This window comes from Battus philenor, unplaced genomic scaffold (assembly GCF_028537555.1).
Source record: "Battus philenor isolate CCGP_79_NKW_IND1 unplaced genomic scaffold, ilBatPhil1.0.hap1 SCAF_1, whole genome shotgun sequence".
Lineage (NCBI taxonomy): Eukaryota > Metazoa > Arthropoda > Insecta > Lepidoptera > Papilionidae > Battus > Battus philenor.
The window spans coordinates 7384396-7405934 of record NW_027181661.1 but is presented as its reverse complement, the minus strand read 5'-3'; the positions used below and the strand labels follow the sequence as shown (position 1 = coordinate 7405934).

General features: G+C 31.7%; 1 protein-coding gene across 1 annotated transcript; it reads right to left on the bottom strand.

Moving 5' to 3' along the window:
* Positions 1–1601: 1601 nt before the first annotated feature.
* Positions 1602–21066, bottom strand: LOC137920145 (juvenile hormone esterase-like). Its single transcript, XM_068763790.1, has 10 exons — positions 20848–21066; positions 10440–10592; positions 9074–9218; positions 7101–7295; positions 6065–6261; positions 5332–5488; positions 4734–4906; positions 3485–3635; positions 2446–2572; positions 1602–1872 (listed from the first exon to the last, which is right to left on the bottom strand). The coding sequence occupies exons 1-10, from the start codon at positions 21028–21030 to the stop codon at positions 1671–1673; spliced, it is 1683 nt and encodes a 560-aa protein (XP_068619891.1). The 5' UTR covers positions 21031–21066; the 3' UTR covers positions 1602–1670.
* Between the last annotated feature and the right edge of the window lie 473 nt (positions 21067–21539).

The following is a 21539-nucleotide window of genomic DNA, read 5'->3' as shown; positions in this document are numbered from 1 at the left end:
AATGCTATTTACAACAATTTCATTTTTTTAACAATGGCTGTCACCAAAAACTTTGACAAAAGTCATTGACCTGTTGCTCCCCAAAAAGATAATATTAAAGAAGACGTATTTCACAGTAATTACTTTATTAATTTAATGTCGTGTTACTGAACAAAGATTACAAAAAGATTAGTTTTCTAATTGATTTATTTCAAGACTTTAGTAATAATGTAAAAATAATACTTTATAGTATAATAATTTTAAAAACACGATATTTTACGTTTGTTTACATTCCAACACATTTATTCTTGGTTTTGATGGATGTAGAATATTCGATTGTGAGAGAAAGAGAAGCATTCTTTGACCCACTTCGCGCGCTATTGTACACATTTTCTTTCTGCTATGAAACACCTTATCTCGCTGGACCAAAACTTTAAATAAATAACTTTATTTATCAAGCCGGTCTCCAAGTTTGTGCTTTACGCCTCGATTGGCTATTTTTTTATATTTATACATATGAAATAATAGTTTTTAAGACACGTAAAAATCATGTTTTCTGTATCGCGCTGTTTTAATTAGTAGTAAATATTTCTTGAGGCGGTCCACAGGTAGCACACCTAGAGGCATACAACTCAATATACAGAAATGCGAAAACATTACTACATTTCTTTTTAAAAATGCCTTCATCATCATTTTTTCAACCATAAGACGTCCACCGCTGTACCTAGGCATCTCCTATAGATTTGTAATAACTGGTTGGAAGCGACTCATAACCAGCGTGTTCCGAAGGCGTTAAAGGAGCTTTAACTAATGTTACTAATATTATATGATAAGTAATCCCTTGTCTTAGATGATAAACACGGATGTGTTGTTGCGCAGAATTTGGCCATGCAAAATTATTTGTTGTAATCAATAACCATTAGGTTAATGACCTGCCTTTCTATAACAACAGTTTTTATTTACCGTTCATGCCATCTACTTGTAGTGATAAAATATTTTTAGCCTTTTTAACATTTTGCTTTTCAAAATTCTTGGTGGTGGAGTAAGACTTTTATCACCTATTTACGGTCTTCATATTAAAAGGACTTATTAAAAACATAATAGATTAATTAACATAACCATGTCTGTTTACGCCTACTACAGCAGGGGTAATAAATACATATTTAAAATGGTAGCCAAAAATTCGTGTAAAGAAACATTGTTGGGAATTTTTACACATTTATAACTAATTTGAAATTAAACCACAAGGAAAATTAAAATACTTTTACAAGAGATCTTTGTAATCCTTTTTTACAAAATAAGGTACGGTTTCTTATACTATTAGTTTAGGATTTATGCTGTTAATAAAAACGTATGAAAAAATATTTATTTTCATCATATAAATAGGTTCAATAAAAAATAACGTAAATATATCATGCATACATTATTGTGTAATAAAGCTTGGATCGAAAATATTTCAGAATAATATCATACAAGAATAAGAATAAGAATACAGAAACAAATTTTGACGTGATTGATGCAAATTGTTGTTTATTTCTCGTAACTTATGCAACAACAACTCAGCTTATTAGAAATCTTTTATCTTACTTTAATAATCGAACGACATTTGAAGTTGACCAATGTTGACCAAAATAATTAAAACTTTTCTTTATTATAATTTGGTGACTTAAAAAGAAAGTGTAACAAACATTTCACAGTTCATCGATGAACTTTCGCGAATGAATCGATGAACTACGTATGCTATGCCACAGAGGCAATGAGCCCCAGAGCCTAGAACGGGACGCTAGATGGTTCCTCATCTTCAGATCGCTGCCAATCTCCAGATACTCCATATTCTTGCTACTACTCGCCGGTTCCCATTTTAACGGAACTTTCACAGGTGAATTGGGGTTACTGTAATAATTAAAAAAATATCATATTACATTTTTGTTAATATTTATCAGAATCAATATCGTATTTAAATCATTTAAATCTTATTAAATATGTTTTTGTTACATCCGAAACTCTGTGTTGTGGAAATCTCTGGAAACTATATGTGTGGAAGCACCTTACAATTATGGACTGGCTATTTCTGCGTACAATCATTTCAGTCGTGTGACGTACACTGATGAACTTGAACTGTGCTTATATCCCAATAAGGCGGGAGGTGTTTGAATTCTGGTACTGATATAGACAGTCGCTTCTACAATTATAAGTTATTACTGATACGCCACACCGTAAAGAATGGCATGGAATTGCCAAAGAAAAAGGAAAAGCAGGAAAAACGTAAAAAAATGTGCAAAAGTAGTTTCTCATGGCAATCGGAAATCACATGTACGCTCATAAAAAGAAAGTCGACGACTTTGCTACATATGTTAACAGGTTGAGCACTTATAATCTTATTGACCATTTTAAAGTAAATTTACATAATATAATTTAGTATCGAGATTAAATTTAATAATATATATAAGTAAATATTACACATACCCAGTAGTAGCGAAATTTGTCCACAAGGTAATAATTAGTTCGCTTATCTTTCTGTCTTCTTCGGAGAACGGTTTCGAGAGGAAGGAAATAGGGAACAAGTGCATCAGTTCATCGGCGTGGCAAATACCTGTAATAAAGAAAAAAAATATTTTTGCAATAAATTTTTAATAAACCAAATTGTTGTAATCATTTGTAATTTAGGCAGTGCGCAGCAGACCACGTAGCCCAAAGATCAGTTGGCCACTGGTGCCTTTAAATTCTTCTACTTAGGTGACATCTTTCGACTGTAATGGTAATGATGGCAAAATAGTTCATATTTTTTATAATAGACAAATGCTGTTTACTTCTTGACGTTTACAGCTTCACAGGCTTGGATTGGTAGAGCGCTGAAGTTTAAGTCAGACATTTTCATATCTAAGCTTAGGTAATCGCTCGAGAAAGTCTGACTCGTGGCTGTACAATGATTTGGTAAATCCCAAAGCTTTAAGATCGCTTTGGCCAATACTCTATGGATTGACTGGTAGGAAAATGAATAAAACCATGGCTTGGGCTAAGAAGGTGTAAACATTAAGAAATTCAATACTAAGGTATCCGAGATAGCCGATCTATATCTCTACTGTAACGCTACCGATACAATTGTCTCACGCTTTGGATAAACGACGAGTATCGTCGGTTCCTTCTCGACAGTCCAAGATAAAATACTCACAGCGCTTTTGATCATCATTGGGGCAAGGAGCGGTATAGCCGTTTCGGTAGTACTATTTATTCTTTTGATTATCAATTAGTTAAACCTTTGTATAATAAAAGTCTTAATTGTACTCAATAAACCGATCCAGGCGAATAAACTCTCGAAACCTCCGCCATTTGAATATGCCACCTACAAGTCATGTGTCATTATGGAATGGAACCCTTTTTATTTCTTATTAATTTTATTACTTACCACTAGCACAGAGCAAGGTACGTAATATGCCAGATACATCACAAGTGAACGCTCACATTACTAGCAAACAATTAGTTAACTTAAGAAACAGTCACTAACCATAATCGCCTTCTTCATCTCCAAATATTTGTGAGAAGCTGTTGGTGGCCCTATACGTGAGCTCGTAAAGATACACAGGATTTTTCGTGTAATTAAACGTCAATTCGATGGCTTCTAAGGCTGGATATGCGAAGTAAGAGTCGGTGTAGATCTGTGGGCATAATGACACTGTATAAAATAACGTTTACGTGTATTCATAAACCATTACTTTTTGTTGGTATGCAATCATCTTAATAACATATGGTATGTAATAAAATAATTTAATATTCGTGCCTATGATTAAATATTATACTTTTACCACTTTGTTATTTGATTACAACTTTGGTTTTTCAAACTTTAATTGCACTTTTACAACTTTGAACTTTTAAGGCAACCTTGTCACATTTGAGTTCTAAAATTTATGTTTAAATAAATTAAGCTCAAATCGAAATAATAAATTAGGATTTTTTTTCAATTTACCATCATACTTTTTGAACGTATTTCTTACGCTTACCTAACTTTTGTTTTTTGTGTAGTTATTATGTATTGTCCTTATAAACACATTCCTATTCCTATAAACGTTGTGCAGTAGTACCCAGCTGCAGAGGACTGGGACTTGCGATCATAGGTTGTAAGTTCGATTCCCGGGATACAATCTTATATAATTCACATTTTGTGCATTAATTATACAGGATTGTCAATGCCCACAAACAAATATGTAGCGCCCTATGCGTACATATACCATACTGCGATCGCCAATCCGTCTGCCACGCATGGCGATTATGGTATATCCCCTCATAGATATCTGTGGTGGAAGCCTGTACTTTGCAGGGGACGAGGACTTTATGAGCTGAAACGATGACGATTTTGTACGCTCTGTATTGTCGTTTTCCAATACTGACGGCAATAGCATTTTTTGGTGAATACTTACTATGTATACGTTAAAAATGATTTCATGTATAAATTTAAAGAAATATAAATATTTATAGGTTTAAGTATTTACTCGAATCATAAATACTACATACCACAGAAATATATCTATAATTTATTATTTTCTCATGTATTTTGCTTTTATAATATAAATAACCGTATAAAACTGACTTTGTTTAATTTTTTTTTTGGCTCACCGAAAAGAACCAACTTTTACGATTAATATTTTAATTAATTACTATATTTACTCAATCAGTAATGTAACCAAGTGTAAAAAATAATAAGTTTTGTATTATATCTTATAGACATATATTTAATAGGCATTAAAATATTTTCTTACTTCAAGTATACCGTCCTTGATCACTTCTGTGTCGCCTCCATTGAAATACACGTCTTTAATACGGTTTGTGATGACGTCGGAGTATGGCGAGTTCTCGTAGTAGAAGGTTACAGGTGCTATCGCCTCAAAGGCCGACATGAACTCTTCGTATCTACTCGAGTTTGCCGTAATCCCTGAACAACAAGATAACAAAAATTAAAAAAAATCTTATCCTGCTAAATATGATTAGGAAACTTGGACTTATCTGTCATGTAATTTTAAAAAAATCATCTATTTAGTATTTTTTTTATAGATACTATTACATTAAAATTTTGAATCTAATTCTAGATTACAACAAATTTTATTAAACTAAAACTACACAGATTATTGCCAAGAAACATCCGTAATGTAGACAAATCTTCAACCGCAAATATGATAACAAGTATAACGTTCCATCATGATAATGTCGTCTGGTAAGATTTGTCTTTTAAGGTATTTAGTTACAAAAATACTAACTAATCTATAGGTGACAGATGATCTTGTTTAAGACATCAGTAGACGCTGAACTACGGTCTTACTATTGCAATGATCTCGATGATGTTGATGATACATAACTTACAGATAGATTTCAAACAGCCTTCATCCTTGTTGAGACCGGTCATCCAAGGCACTGCGGCAATAGAAGGCGTCTTCCGGGGACTTGACGTTAGAAAAGCTCCAGGCAAATCTGGTTCTGCTACCGCCTTAAATGGTGTCATGGGCTCATAGTCCCAAGCCTGGTAAACATACAATAAATTTCTCACACACTAAAGACAAGTAGATAGGCCCTTTATCAGGTAAACTTACGATATAATTAAGGTCGCGAAAAGTTGGTTCACGCGACCAATGCAAAACCGGTCATCGCGTTGACCTCGATGAAAAGGTGCCATCAAAATGTTTTAGAACATATTGATGATGTTTAAAATTCTGATAATAATAAATAAATACTGTGTGATATATATTAAATATTTTTAAATAGTACTATTAACCTACTAACTTTTTAACTAAATTAAAATGTAAGTAAATAGATTTATTGTTGGTCTCATTTTATCATAAAAAAATATTTTTCGAGCCCAATGCACGTTGTCAATCTGATTGAAATTAGTCATGTATTTTAATAATTATTAGTTATTTTTATGTAATATTTGCTGAAAATTTCTGCCGGTTAACGCGGCGTGGTTTCAGGGTAATCGCTGAATGAATCTTGGCTAATAATTGTTAATTTTATTTGCAATCATTATTAAATAAATAAAAATTGTAAAATAAATCTTCCCCTTGTTACGGGTCATATATAATTGTGAGAAATTACTTACGTAGAATTTAAACTCTGTATTAATAATTTCGTAACTATCTCTGGCGCGAAGACAATCCAACATAACTTCTGAAGGTGCTTGCGGACAATCTAGGAACTTAGCCAGACGGAAGGCGTTTCGCAAAGCCTCTCCAGGAGGTGCCTCAGCCCAAGGCACCAAAGCTGTTCCCGATTCTGATATCGCTTTATGGAATAACCCTGGGGAATAGTTTGAATAATGTACTACTGCAATGGACCGAATATTTTCATTTAATGTAAAAGTTAATATTTTTTAATCCCTTTATACATAAACGACAAAGAGTAGACGGATGAAACACAAAATAATTAGTGTTTCAAAATTATTAAAAGGCTTGTTATGAGAGCCGCTTGTCTTTACTTACGTGCAAATCGATTAAAAATATAATATTGCTATTAAATACCATGGAAAAAATTAATTTAAATGAACTACAGCTTTCACTTGAGAACACTCGTTTGCCATTGTTTGCCACTACGGTTATAATACTTTTTAGAGTTGAATTATTATAGCGAATACGAATTCAATTTCGAACCTTGGTTTGAAATTGAACGCTGAAGGAGAGATAGTCGTTGTCATTATGTTTTAGTCAAAATTGTAAATAGTGTTTGTAAATGTGTAATACACACATTGATTACACCTTCATTTTCGTTGTCATCGAAGAAGTAACAAATACATACACATATGGTCTTTCATCGCCACCCTTATAGTTCGTATAAAACAAATCAACTTTCATTTTTAAATATATTAATTACATTGCTAACATAATGGTTAGTCGGTCGATATAAAGAAATATGATAATTGCTACAAATTTTACAATGCTGACATAATGGAAGAAATCTTCTTTATTATTATCGTCTAGTGTTCTACAATATGGAAGATATTAAATATAGCAACTTAAGGTAAAATTATCCTAGACAGATTCTAAAGATGTTTGTGTAAATTATAATTGTGTTAGTATATATTCATTGGGAGTGTATTAGTCAATTTAGTCACTCGAACCCTATTCTAACATTTAACTTACCAACGCTTGTCTTCGAGAGCATGTGATAATGAACACTGGCACCGCCGGCACTCTCGCCAAATATCGTAACGGAATTACTGTCGCCACCGAAGCTTTGGATCGTCTTCTGGATAAACCTCAGAGCTTCTTGCTGATCCTTCAGACCATTGTTACCTGGACAGTGTTCGTCTTGCGTCGACAAGAAACCGAGCGGACCTATTTAGAAATAATAAAAATTGTTTACATTTCAAACTGTAACCGATTCGTGTTTATTCAAATATGTACATAAAAAGCAACGTGCCTTAAAATATACGGCAATGTACTTAATGCGTACATGTGATCAGTATTTTACTATTCACGATAAGTACAAAACCGGTCTCTTTATATTATTTAGTTATTCAACTGAACTAATCAATTAACCTGCCAGTACACACTGTTTACGATTTATACTGTATCTATATGTTTTATCAATTTTAATTCACTAAACACGTTACATTTGTGGTATTTGCCGAATGATAATTAGACATTCGTAAGTATAAAGTCTAGAACCTGAAAGGAAATATGTTTTAGTAAATACATTTTGAGCATCAACTAGTCTAAAAAAATTCTAAAGTTAAATTGAAAATGGAATCTAACGTCAAATTTTTTCATCCTTTACACCCAGTATCAGTACCTTAGCTTGCCAGGTACTGGACAGGAACTTCCTGGTACATAAGTCGCAGGCTATGATAGTAGAGTTTACACGATTATGTAATACACCATTAGTATTTTTTATCATCAATACAATTTCAAACGTAGGATGTCCACAGCTGAATATAACCTATCCCCATAGATTTCCAGTAGGACTGGTTGGAAGCGGCCTGTATCCAGTGCCTTTCGATAAACGTCAGAAAATCGAGTATTCTAAACTATACACTTTCCATTTTCTTTAGTGAACATGTTGGTGACAAAACTTTGATCTGTTAATTGATGAATAATATATATTAAGCTTGTTCGCTACTATTTTGTTATATGAATTAAAAAAATGATTACAAATTACAGTGCTTCTTTCCAATTACTTAATTACAACGGAGAAAAATATATTTACCTTCACGGTGTGAAATGTTAAAATAATTAATTCTAACATAGACTTTTACGTTAAGAGCTGCATGACAAACACATTGACTTAAGTTTTTAAATAAAATCGTTCGGGTAAAGTGAGTTTGAAATATTTATTCGTAGGTTGATTACTAGTGATTAAATAATTATTCTTTAAAAAATTCAGAAGCCAATGGTTAAGAAGAAAAATTTAGTTAGCAAGAGTCTAATACTTGATCGACTTAAAATAATGTAACGTGATTACGGTTTTTATTGTACTCTCAGAAATTGACCGTTATATCTTCTATAAATATAATTTTCTAACGAGCGAACCGGAAAGGCGTGCCAATATAAATTTTAGATAACTGTTTCTTTCCACTACTGCATAATTTTGGAGTCTACAATAACAAGGTCTAGTTCCAATAACACGCAACATCCAATGAGTCTTTAGCAATTGTAAACAAAACATTTAGAGGAAAATTTATATCACGAATAGAAGATATTCAGTAGCTTCTCCCGAGCCCAAATCTCAAGTCGCTCGAATTTTTTTCTAGCTCAAGATCCGCATTTACGACAATAAATCGACGAGTATGTTTCAACTCAAAAATAACATTCAGTTTTCCGTCTAGATTTGAGAATTGTGTGCGGTGTACGGTTTGAAGGCACACATCTCAGTGATATAATTAATAAAAAATAAAATTCCTATCTTTTATCTATTTATTTTCTTTGTATACTATAAATTTGCTTGTATCATTTTAGTTATATATATTTTTAAATCCTTTAAACTTAAGCCCCTCTCTCTGTATATACAACATACATACCGAATTGTATAAATCTATATCGTACCTAATGGCGTTTTATTTTCTGTCTTACATTGACGCGGGCTGAAATTAGTTTTAACATATAGTAATTCATACCAAGTCTGTAGTTTATTGCGACAAAGACCACATCTCTATCAAGGAGGAACTGAGGTCCGTACATCTGGGTAGTTCCGTCGCCACACATCCAGCCGCCTCCGTGGATGAACATCATCACTGGTAAACGACGTCCTGTATCTACTTCCTAAAATAAACAAATGAGTAGAGTTAAATTGACGTAATTGAAACCTTACAAGTTATTTAAAGAGCATAGAAACGAAACAAATTTCAGCTAAATTTATTTATAGAAGCCTATTTAGCTTTAAATTTAATATACAGAGGAAGGCAGCGCAAAAAAAGGTAATACTTTTTAAAAATGACTCTAATTCTCTCTTATATACACATATATATATATGTGTAATACATAAACATATGTATTCGTATTGTAGACCAGTGCTTAACTTTATAATAAAATATTCACGACAAAATTTTATTAATTTAAGAATAGGGTTTATCTTATTTAGAGGTAATGTTGTAGTGCTGTAAATGTCCATTCATTGGTCATGCCCGCATTAGACAATGCTGATAATAACTTATATTAATAAAGAATGCAATTTGTAAACTTAAGCGTAAGCTGGTAAACAATTATTTTAATAATAATTTAGAAGTAAGTTTCTACGAGTTCTTTACGTTAATTTACCCGTCATCTCAAAGTCAATTACATATTAAAACTGGCCGGGGTAAAATCGACGGCTGTCATAATTCGCACAGTGTAATATCGGTCTTATTTGAAGTCTTAATTAATCCGATATCAGATTTATCTGACCTTAGCATAAATTTATTAGGGTATTTAGAACATTTTCAAGTAATTCATCTAAGTGATGAAGGTATCAACCTACTATTAATAATAACCTAGATTCGAATACCATTTTATTAATTATTAACTTTATAGCTTGTTTTAATGTGCAGCAATAATTCTGAGGATGGACTTTTAAAGAGCCGTTTGGAATTTTATAGATGTGCACACATTTGTTTTAATTTTACGTTATCCCATAATTGATATTTATTTGATATAAAGTTCTCTGTACTCATTAAAAATGTCTAAATTAATAAATCGACAAAAAAAATATTTACAATCAACGGTTCTCAACGGTCCGTCTGTTTAGAGTCTTCGAAAACATTAATGATTAACTGTGCCTCGCCTGCTTCGAGAAATTTTAAATTTTGAACGGACATCCTATTCCCATGCGGGTCAACTTGAAGTTCAAAATCCGTTCTTAGGCAATTTCTTCATGAAAAAATATTCTTACCGAATTTCTATTTTTTCATTAGTTATCATAATTTATATAATTTTAATTAACAATATTATAATGTTAAATTTAATGAACAAAATACCCCTACTGTTGTTGTTGTTCAGAAGACTTACGTTTCCTGTTATCGGTGTATAGATATTGAGATATAAACAATCTTCTTGCCCGACGATTTCCTTCTGGCGGGTGTACGGATTTCTTTGCACACACACAGGACTTTGTTGCGTGGCGTCTAAAGTTCCATTCCATCCTGCGATTGGTACTGGTGCCTAAAAAAGGAGGCAAATTTTTCTTCATATTTTCAACTATTTAAAATATATTAAATCACATTGCAAGCAATATAAAATTTTTATTGGTACTGATTTGGTACTCTAAACTCTTGTACGATAATTTAAAAACACATTTTTTTATTTATTTGTATTTGGTAGTTCTATGTTTGAAGTTGTACTTCGTTAAAGAACTTTATCATAAAATACACGATTGCCCGCCCCTTCCAGCCGGTTTCATTGTAAATATTTGGAGGTCTATGTCCAGCAATTGTCATCTTGTAGCTGAAATTGTAATGAAGATGAGATGTAAAGATGGAGACGTGCTGAACGCATAAAGTCATCTACGTTGGGCAAATGTTATAGCTCTCCAAAACCAGAAAAAAATTGAAAAACTTGCCAATAATCTTTCAGACTACAGAATCTGATTTTCAATTACCAAAAGATCAATGATAGTAATTACAGGTGCAATATTTCATGCTGTCATCACATAAGGAGTCTAGACTCCATAAGAACACTAATGTAAAATTACCTACTTTTGTTTAAAAATTACTCCCTTTTTTATTACGACTCTTACTGCATTGTCACTTGTTAATTAGTTGTTAAACAGTTACAGATGTGACGTTCAAGTAAAGAAACAAATAAGTATAAATAATTGGCCATATTAATTGAAACCTATTACATTTCATCTGTTAAAAAACATCTGTATCATCGTTATAATTTTAGCCACAGGACATCCACTGTTGAACATAGGCCTCTGTCGTATTTTCAATAATGATTATAACAAGGTCAATCCACTTCGTGGGTGGAAGCCATCGAACCGCCGATTTAGATCCCGATTTACGCCTCGGACTTATACTGTAAAGAGGCTTTGAAGGAGCGTCGTCGACGCTCTGCACCCTTAAAACCTGTGAGGCTAAACACCAAAAGAACCTCAGCACACAACACCACAAAGAAAAACAAAAGCATAGCTATACAAGATTTTGTATTATTATACTATTTATTTTCCCTTTAATTCAGCTATTTATATACATAGATACACACTTTTTATTTATTTGTTTCACAATATAAAGAGCACAAGAAACCATCCGGAATTATATTTGTGCTACCATAGTTGACATTTAATAAAAATTTACACATTACTATAAAATACACATAACTAATATTGCGTATGACATTACAGTTGATTGAATACAACATTATTGTTGACAAATAAATTATTAATATTAATAGATTAGCATGCAGTACTAATTTGTTGCATGCAGTATTAATTCAATATAATTGTAAACTAAGAACTGTTATTAGTCTATAAATATGCTGTTATATTAATTTTAAAAAAAACTAAAATCACAGATACACCACTACTAACAATCATTTTGTACCGATTTTAAGCATAAAAATTTAAAGGTTATACAGTTGATGATTTCAAGATGTCATTATAATTTTTGTCATCATAGGCTTCAATGGCTAAAACGATTTGATATCTTTAACTTTTATCGCTTTTCTGAAGATATATTCCAGAAGGAATTTAGGTATCCTCTTCATTAAAATAATACCTCTTTCGAAGTTACGTACGTAAAAATAAATTGAAAATATTACACTCAATATTTATCATACCACACTACCTAATAAACAGAAATGTCTCGTATGCATGTATACATAAAGTGTATATTTAAATACACTATTAACTCTTACATCGTGACAACTGAAAATTACATCATTAAAACTTAACATTTAATTACCTATGAATTATTCGTTAAATAAACAAAGCGAAGTCGATAAGGAAAACAGGAAATATTTCTTTACTATTCATTGTATCATAGTCGCAATATGATCGTCGTTTACAACAGATGCATGGGTACAAAACGGAGATTATATCAGAACTTATATATAAATATGTTGCAATGAATTTATGAGTCTATTTTTTTTAATAAATGCTATCAAAAATGCAACAGATCGTTGACATGTTCTTTAATTACATGACTCGTTTATAATAACACGAAACTATATATAAATTTGTAACACACTTTCTTGAGCAACATCACTGCACTAATCACCGCACACCACCATCTTCTTATTAACCAAGAAATTTCACAAGACACAGCGCCTTCTAAGTGGAATTTATATCTACATATACACCCATACTTAGACGATCTAAGGCGACCACATAGCATAAACAGTTAAATTCAGACCTTAATCAAACAGTAATGTTAGGCAATGTAGAATAGTTCTTATGGTTAGGCACAATATTCATTTAAATGCCTTACCACAAGAAATATTAACGTAACAAGTTTTTACTTATTCACAAATTGGAATATTTTAAGTTATTTCTATAACCAGAACTTCATACATACCTTCTTAAACTATATAATATATGTTATGAGTTATGTTGTTTAAAAAGAGAAATGATTCTTCCTTGGTGATGATAACATAAAGTATATATTAACACACGTATTTTAATAGCATGTAACGTAGTAAAGATACTATGCATAGTAACTAAAATAGCCCAGTGGATAGCCAAGTCATAGTGGCAGTAAGCGAGCTACAATGCCCGCATAGACAGCCTTTGGGGCCCTAGATTCTGGAGTGGAGACCGCGAACCTGCAAACGCAGACGACCCATAAAGACGACAGACGACGTGGATAAGATGTATATAGGAGACCTACGTCCAACAATAAACGTCTTCTGACTAAGATGATGGTTAATACTACGTTAGTTTTATTAAGTTTATGTTAAGGTGTACTCACAAAAGAAGAATAAGATAATGTATTGAATAATATAAAATAGCCAGCCGTTAGATACAATGGTCTACATTTCTTATATAAAAGAATTTAGGATTTCTTTTATTTTTGTGTTCCATCTCTAGAGAAACTAACTATTAGCTATAAAGAAGCTTCGCTTCAATAGTCAACAGTAAGTTTTGAAACATTTCCTTTCATTTCGTAATATAAGTCCTACATTTTTTCTTACTTTTCTCTCACAGCGCCATTACTACAGGAAAAGAGTCTTAGATGAGGAAACAAATGAACGTATATGATTTCAATCAATTACGATAATAACGTTTTTATAACTATAACAGTAGGAAGGAAAACTGACAAGAATTCTTATGCTCCACGTGCCATAATATTATTAAAGTAGACAATTATTCAACGAATCTCTTGTAATAAATAGCTTTAGAAATATATATTATAATAGGGTATTCATTACAAACCACAGACGAGATATCTTTAATAATAAGTAGAGTCAAGGAAGATCGATACCATTTATTAACGTGATACGTCTGAAATGTTATTGAGGAATTTAAACAATTATAAAATTTCTTCAAACTTACGCACTACGGAAAAAATTTATACATACAAATTTATACAGAAACATAATACATAACAATATATATAAGATATGTATAAGAATATGTATAAGAATATGTATAAGATTGATATAACATAATAGTAAAAATCCGCACTGATATTTTTAAATGTTTTATACTGAATTTCACTGCTGCCCAAATGGTACGGGTATGGGGCAGCAGGGCAAAGAGAGCGCCTATCTTAAGACCTAATGGATTCAGACTTTGCGGAAGTCCATCCCAAGTAAGAAAAGGACTAATATAAAGTGCACCGCCCCCGCCATCCCGCTGATAAATGCACATGCCGCAAATAATGCGAATTACACAACTACCACCGCTAAATCACTCAACACGTGATTCACCCCTCCACGGGGTATCCTCAGGAGTAATGTTACACCGCTATCTTAAGACCTTTTTATGATAGCGAAGTTCGAAGGCTACCAGGAAAACTTCGGCTCAGTCCGCTACATTCAACCGTTTTTTTTTAAGATTGAGAGACCTCGACTTATAGTAGGTGGCGTTTAAATATAATAGTTCAAAAGTAAAAATAATTGCATAATAAACGCACAAAATATTACATATTGTACGAATAGAATGAGGTAACTTAACCAAAAAAACACGTTGTAAAATATTGCATATCTATAACAGTTCACGACCGATAATAATCGAGTTTACTCATTGATAATAAAAGTCGTCGATAAACAACTCGGCCTTAACAACTGTTTTTATGATTTAAAACATTACATCACACGCAATCATGAGAAGTAAGAATCAATTGTTTCGCAAATATAAAAAGAAACAACCCCGTAATTTTAATCGGATGGGAACTAATAACAAAGATCAAGTCTGTATTCGATGAGAATGGGCGGGTACAATAATTGAAGCGGTGTTTACTTTAAAAAAAAAAACAAGATTTGGGCCGATTGCCAAATTACTATCTAACAGACAAAACCTTTTAGATAGAAGTTAATGAAGCCCTCATCGCGTAACTCTTCATTGTATCATTATGGACATTTATCTAATACGTAAATACTCAGAATCCTAATAAAATTCACCACATTCACAATAACTTGGTCATCGCTCCTTTATGAGAAAGGCCACTTTATTCTTCTTCTTCGTTTTTCACGCGACTTAATGCAGCTTTGGTCTACCATCCAGCTACGATGATATAGCAAGTGACATGCCTACTGTCACTTAGTGTACATTTATTGACTTTAGCTGTTGTCGTAGTGAAATGAGCTAGACATAGTTTATTGTTAGAATTTTATGACTGATAATATCTTTTCAAACACAGCTCTTTTCTAAACAAAAAAAAATAACTCTGGATTTCTTTTTTGTAACTACTTTTCTTTCGAAACTACTTCTTGTATTGGTGGCTTGTAAGGTATATGTCTTTTTTAAGAATTAAATGATTGCACTTTATGTTATTCATTTAATAGTTTATTTCTTTGTTTCATAACAATGATGATACCTCTTAAAGTATATAAACTCGGAAAAAAATTTAAAAATTTCTTTTAGCTATTAATTTCTTTAATAGTAAAATTATTTAATCCCCTTACCGAAAACCATACCAGGCCAAGAACAAGTAGGATGTTTATAATTTATCACGTTATTTAACAATCTTAATAATAAATTGACGACTGGTTTGTTATCTTCAATATGCATACCAATTACTGCGTTCGCAATGTTCATTCATTCCTTAAGTCACGTCAGTTCGTACCTCGTGGTACTTTCCCAATAACATTATAACTTTGCTAATGCATTTAATTTAATTCTTATTTATTATCCTTATTACTCATGAGATGGAAAGAAATGTATCTAATACCATAAAAGTATTGAGACATTAGGAGTAGTGACTACAAACTGATATTAGCAATCGAATAGGCCGTGGTTATCCGTCTATGGCACGCACGTATCAAAATGGTTGTTGCGGTCGGATGACAGCTCAAGCCTTGATCCTTGAAGGCTCTTACGCCCAGGTACTCCACACAGGTAGACATTTAAGCTAACAAAGAAGCTTGGCTGTCTCCTAATATGTGAAGTTGTGAAATTATAAATAATGTAACAACTACAGCCGAAATTCTCGAAAGAGCCATCGTTTTACTGTTTTATTTGCTAAGCTCATTCAACGTTCGATCACCTGAATCAAATCTGGTAGGAAAATTCCTTACGCCGAGTAGAGTTTATGTATTTTACGAAACTCAAACCAGATGGTGTTGGGGACGCATCTAATAAAAATACATGTTTTCAAACTACAGTTATTGTAGATGTAAAACTTGAGCGGAATATTTTTTTTTTCACGTTAAAAATTACCAAAAATGTTTTTTATAAAATTACAACCACAAAGGCAATGCGGGCCTCGTGAAGCAGGCGGGGGACACCAAGTTTTTCGTGCCTAGCCAAAAATAGCTAGCCGTATCGCTGAGTTTAGTAATTTTTTTAAGATTGATTAAATCAAAATTGTAAAAATCAAGGCTTCACAATCTCCGAATTTAAATTTCAATGAACGACTAATCTACACCATTAGTGTAAACAGAACCTGTTCTTGCCGAAGATTGATCATTTCTGCCGCTTAGATTTATTTGTGCGTCACTGCAATTAGAATACTACAAGGTCAGCAATAAACTAAAACATCTCTGGCGTTTACTGTGTTTGTAAGAAGCGGTACATCACGTGAGTCTATTACTTACATGCTTGTTGATTAAAAAGTAAGTAAAGAACTTTAAACTTTTTGAAAACAATATTTATGTCAATTTATTACATAGTACGTAACATACTTACATACGTAACACGAACATTTAATAAATTTAATGTACTTACAACCGGGTATATTATTTTAAATAACTAATGTTCATTATTCAAGCAGTAAAATATAAACTGTTGGACCTAGAATTTCTAATAGGGCCTGTAGGAATAGGGACAGGTTTACTTCTAGCGCCTTCCGATGAACTTAACAAGGTCGTCATCGTTATGTGGTAACGGACGTTATACTTTTTAAAGCCTATCAGCCATTTTATTGTAACTATGTCGACTGTCTAATTTCGAGATTTGATATTATAATTTACAGGTCAAATATTGTTGATTCTTTTTTTTAAAAAGAGCTACTGTTGAATTTCTGGCCCGCACTTCGCAATTGATTGGTATTCCGCACCGGTGGCAGATTACTGACTGGCAGCCCGAACATTTTTATAACGATAATAATAGTTGACGATTCAAAAGTGCCTGTAAATGACAACCTTAATAAAAATATTTTGAATTTATATTAAAATTTAAGTAAATACTAAAAAAAAAATCAAATTTACTTATGTTTAATTTCCTTATTTATTATCTTCAAGAGACGATGAATCGTTTTTGTCAATCAACATGATGAAGTGTTTAGTACAAAAAAAATCATAAAAATAGTTAAAATAAAAATTCAATTTGAATTAATGAAACTTGTTCAAGAAACTAAAATGTTTACTAACATCGTATTATGATTTTGAATTTATTATGCTCAATATTTCCATAAAAACAATCTGTAGAGAAAAGTCAAAAAATAAAATGTTTTTTTATACGATACGATTAGTTATCTGTCTACTGCTTATAGGTGCGGCGCACAAACTCGATGCGTGAATGATGTATTACTCGAATCCATGGCTACGGCCATGAATTCTTAAAAAAAAATCTTTTCTTACGAGGTTCAAAGGTATTCTATTAACAACTTTAAATCCATACTGTTAATGCCAAGGTCACATATTTAGCTTTATTTTCAAATTGGAATTCACTTAATTTATATGCCTATTGCTGATGGATACATTCAGACAGTACGAATGTGCTTGTGCTGAAATGTCCTATAAGACTCAATGGAAAAACAAAATCAAGTATTAGGAGCTATTACTATTATTTATATTTTGCAAAATAATTCATTATCATTTTCATAAGGCGATAATGTAATTACTATCCAGCTGAAAAATTCTTTATGAATCCATCATTACCAAATTATTATACAAACGGTACGAAAATATTGATTTTTTAATGCACGCTTTCTCAACCCTTATCGTATTATCAGGAGACCTGCTAACCTAACCTGACTTACACTGCAGCTGCAGAACATTTTGCTTCAGCAGGTTTGTGACGCTTAACCTCTAAACACTTTTTAAAGTAGCCGAAGCTCGGGAGCTGCCCGAAATGATCCCTACCTTTAATTAGGTTTGTTAAAAAACCGATTATAATCCAGCAAACATGATTTAATTATAAACGAAGTTCTATCTTTTTTATATTACGTATAAAAAATTACACGCGTGTCCTTGAATACGTAATGTTGTTAAATAACCTGTGTTATTAAGTTGAACGCAAGTATAATATGTCTAGATATAAATTAAACCGTATCTTTAATTTATTTAGTTAAAATAATAAAACTTATTTATTCATTTGTAATGTTTTTAATTTAAAAATTTTAAGTCTATGTTTTTGTACCAGGCCCGCTCTTATGTAACAATTTTTTTGATTGTATAAAATTATAAAAATAAATGACGGAATTATTATCGTAACATATTCACGTATATTGTAGCTTTTTTGTATAATACAGAAAATTAGAAATTTTGTTATAAGACACTGCCGCGTTAGTGTTTATATTTATACATTTATTCGTATTATTATCTTTATTGGGTCATTCATGACTATAGTCTGAATATAGTCAATCACTACAGTGTCCACTTATGTACATCACGAGAAGGATGCCAGACAGCTTGATTTGAGAGAAACTAGAATCAGATTGCACTCTACTATCATGGCATTCGTTAAAGCTATGAGGATTCCGAACGCGCTTTGAGTAGATCCCACTACGAAAACAGACGGGTTTTGGGAGGTTAATATAGTAGAAGAATAATTATTTTCCATGCTTTATTAATTTTTTATAAAATCCTTTACACTATGACAGGATTTTTATCATATTAACAAAATTCTACATGTATAATATCATACCTATGCCATAAAAGTTTAATTTTATAAAACTTAAAGTAAGGTATAACTGGCTTATCGCTTGTATTCTTGAATATTTCATAAAATACTTTTATTGAAGAATACATTAGCGTATACCCATGTTAAAACGCTAAACATACAAACACTAGACTTTGTTACAAAATTGTAATGTATCACTAGAAAAAGAGAACGCAGCTTTTATGTCGTAGTATGAAATTACGTACAAAAAGTTTCTATCGCAATCTACATAATGTCATTTGCATAGATCAGACGATATTATATCCGCAATTTTTTTTCGTGTACATTATAATAGCAAATGTTCGAAAAAAAGAAAACAAAAAACGGCCTTAACGTCATTCTCTCAATCGCTAGACTGTAAAAAACGTGCTATAGGTGCGTATTCAAGATAAAGCTTCAATACATAAATAAATAAAATACTCAGTTATTATTTTTTTCCAATAAAGTCGCATCAAAAAAAATAATTAAAAACTACCTAAGGATAAGACACTAATAAACAAATGAATACATTTATCTACACACTATTTGCTCCCCCACCTGTTTCGCGAACTTAATAAATTCCACCTGGATCCCTTGTATCTTTGGTATTATTTTATTAGTAAGGTTTAATTAGCCATACATTTTTATAAAACTTTGGATAACAAAAAATGGATAAAAAAAAATCTATAATTTGAGAATAAAAAATAATTTCATGTTATGCAATAAAAAAAACTTTTCAAGATGTTGCCCAATAAAAAATAAGGCATTTGTTTTCAAATTCATATTACACGGCACTTGGATGTAACAGAAACAATCACTGTGAACTGATAAGATACTTTTGTAAATAAAACATATACCCACAATCTGAAAGACAAATGCGCTAAATTCTGATAATTGTATGTACAAATATTTGGCTATGGCTTGATATGAAACACAAAACAAATAACGTATATACTCTTAATACTTCCTAGGTTCCCATAGTGGGGCCTCTTTCCGGAGATACAATATCTCCGTTTGAAGTATTAAAAATAAGAATTAACTTAGACAACTTTTCAAAGAGAAGAGAGTTGTTTTGAATTTGGCAATCAGAGAATGTTAATTAAATAACATTAAAACAATTTAATTTTTATACAGTGACCGCTATTTACTTTTAATCGAAAACATATAATCGCAGAACCTTATACCAATAAATCAAAATAATGTAAAAAGACAGCCAGACATGAATCAATTTTTATATTGTTAGCCTAATACGAAAAAATTAACACACGGTTCATTGTATTCGTAAACGTAGATTTGAAATTTCTTCGTAAATTCCTAAAATCTATCGTTCATTAATATAAATATAAAAAGACAACGCGTTGTTCGCGTGTAAAATAATTCTTTATAATAATGGTGAGCAATCGATTATGTACATAAATAAATCACTGATCTTCACTACGTAATTCTTGGTGATTAGTAATATTTTCTTGGTTCTCTTTTATATAAAAAATATCAGTAATATTATGTTATTTACAGTTTTGTTGTCGACAATTGACGCATCGGATAAATAGTTTTCATACATAAAAATCCACACTATATACATAAAAAACCGATAGTAAAACTATTAAAACCTTCCCAGGTAAATGTTTGAGCATGCCAACGGTATATGATTATATAAAATAAATATATCTGAATTTAATTAATTGAATATAAATCAAGGAATTAAATGTTGTGTCTGTTAAAGATCAACCAAACTTTTATAATTTAACGTCGGACGACGTGATTTCAATTTCTATTATTTCTATTATTAAGTTCATAGAAGTAACAACTACTCGAACAAAAGGAATTTAGTTTTTGTGTAATTTTTAAAGACAAAAAATGTATTCAATAAAATTAAAAGCCGCTTAATTAAAAAATCGCGCGTAGCACGTTCTAGAAATAATTTAAATAATTAACAATTTTTTTCGCAAGCGTTACCTTAAATCGTAATTCATCAACAGGAGGCTTTGCGTATGGTATGCCAGTAAAAGCGGCTATTTTTCTTCCACCTCTTGTTTCCATGAAGTACCCTTTCAGACCCCCCAGGGGAGTTTTAACTTCCGGATGATCAGCGAGTACTGAAGCACATAGTATCAACACTAAACACGTTTTCAAATACATTTTTGAACGCGGTCCGTCTCTAACGGATGCGTGTTACTCAATGTAATCTTCGGCTAGACGTTAGCGCTATTTAAATACGTTTAAAGTCTTATAGATAAGTAGGTACTCGCAGTGTGTTGACCGCTACGTTCTTTGAAGATGGTGGTCTGTCACTTTCGCTATTTTATTAAAGCATCTACCGTTATTTCATATAAGATAGATTTAGTCTCCTTTTTTATTAACATTTACTTTCATTAACTATGAAAACAATAGCAACTGCTATAAATATTCTATTCAGACAGCACTGTATAGTTACTCTGGTCTTCAAAATCATATAAACCCTATATAAGGAAAGGAGCAAATATGCTATTGATAATTGGTAAAATCCATGAAATAAAAAACCCTCGGACAAAAGTATGATGCATTTAAACATTTTCTATAGTAAAATTTACGAATGAATCAAGTGTCATTGTTTACGGAAAACTATAATTTTCCTGTAACGCTCGCAGCCATCCCCCTGGCATATATCG

Bases quoted from the DNA above. Each gene is read 5' to 3' on its own strand.
- LOC137920145 (XM_068763790.1), bottom strand. From the start codon at position 21,030: ATGTATTTGAAAACGTGTTTAGTGTTGATACTATGTGCTTCAGTACTC. The intron at 6,262-7,100 runs GTAAGTTAAATG...ACTATTCCCCAG, and splicing joins GCTCTCGAAGACAAGCGTTG to GGTTATTCCATAAAGCGATA. The intron at 4,907-5,331 runs GTAAGTTATGTA...CTTGTTGTTCAG, and splicing joins AGGCTGTTTGAAATCTATCT to GGATTACGGCAAACTCGAGT.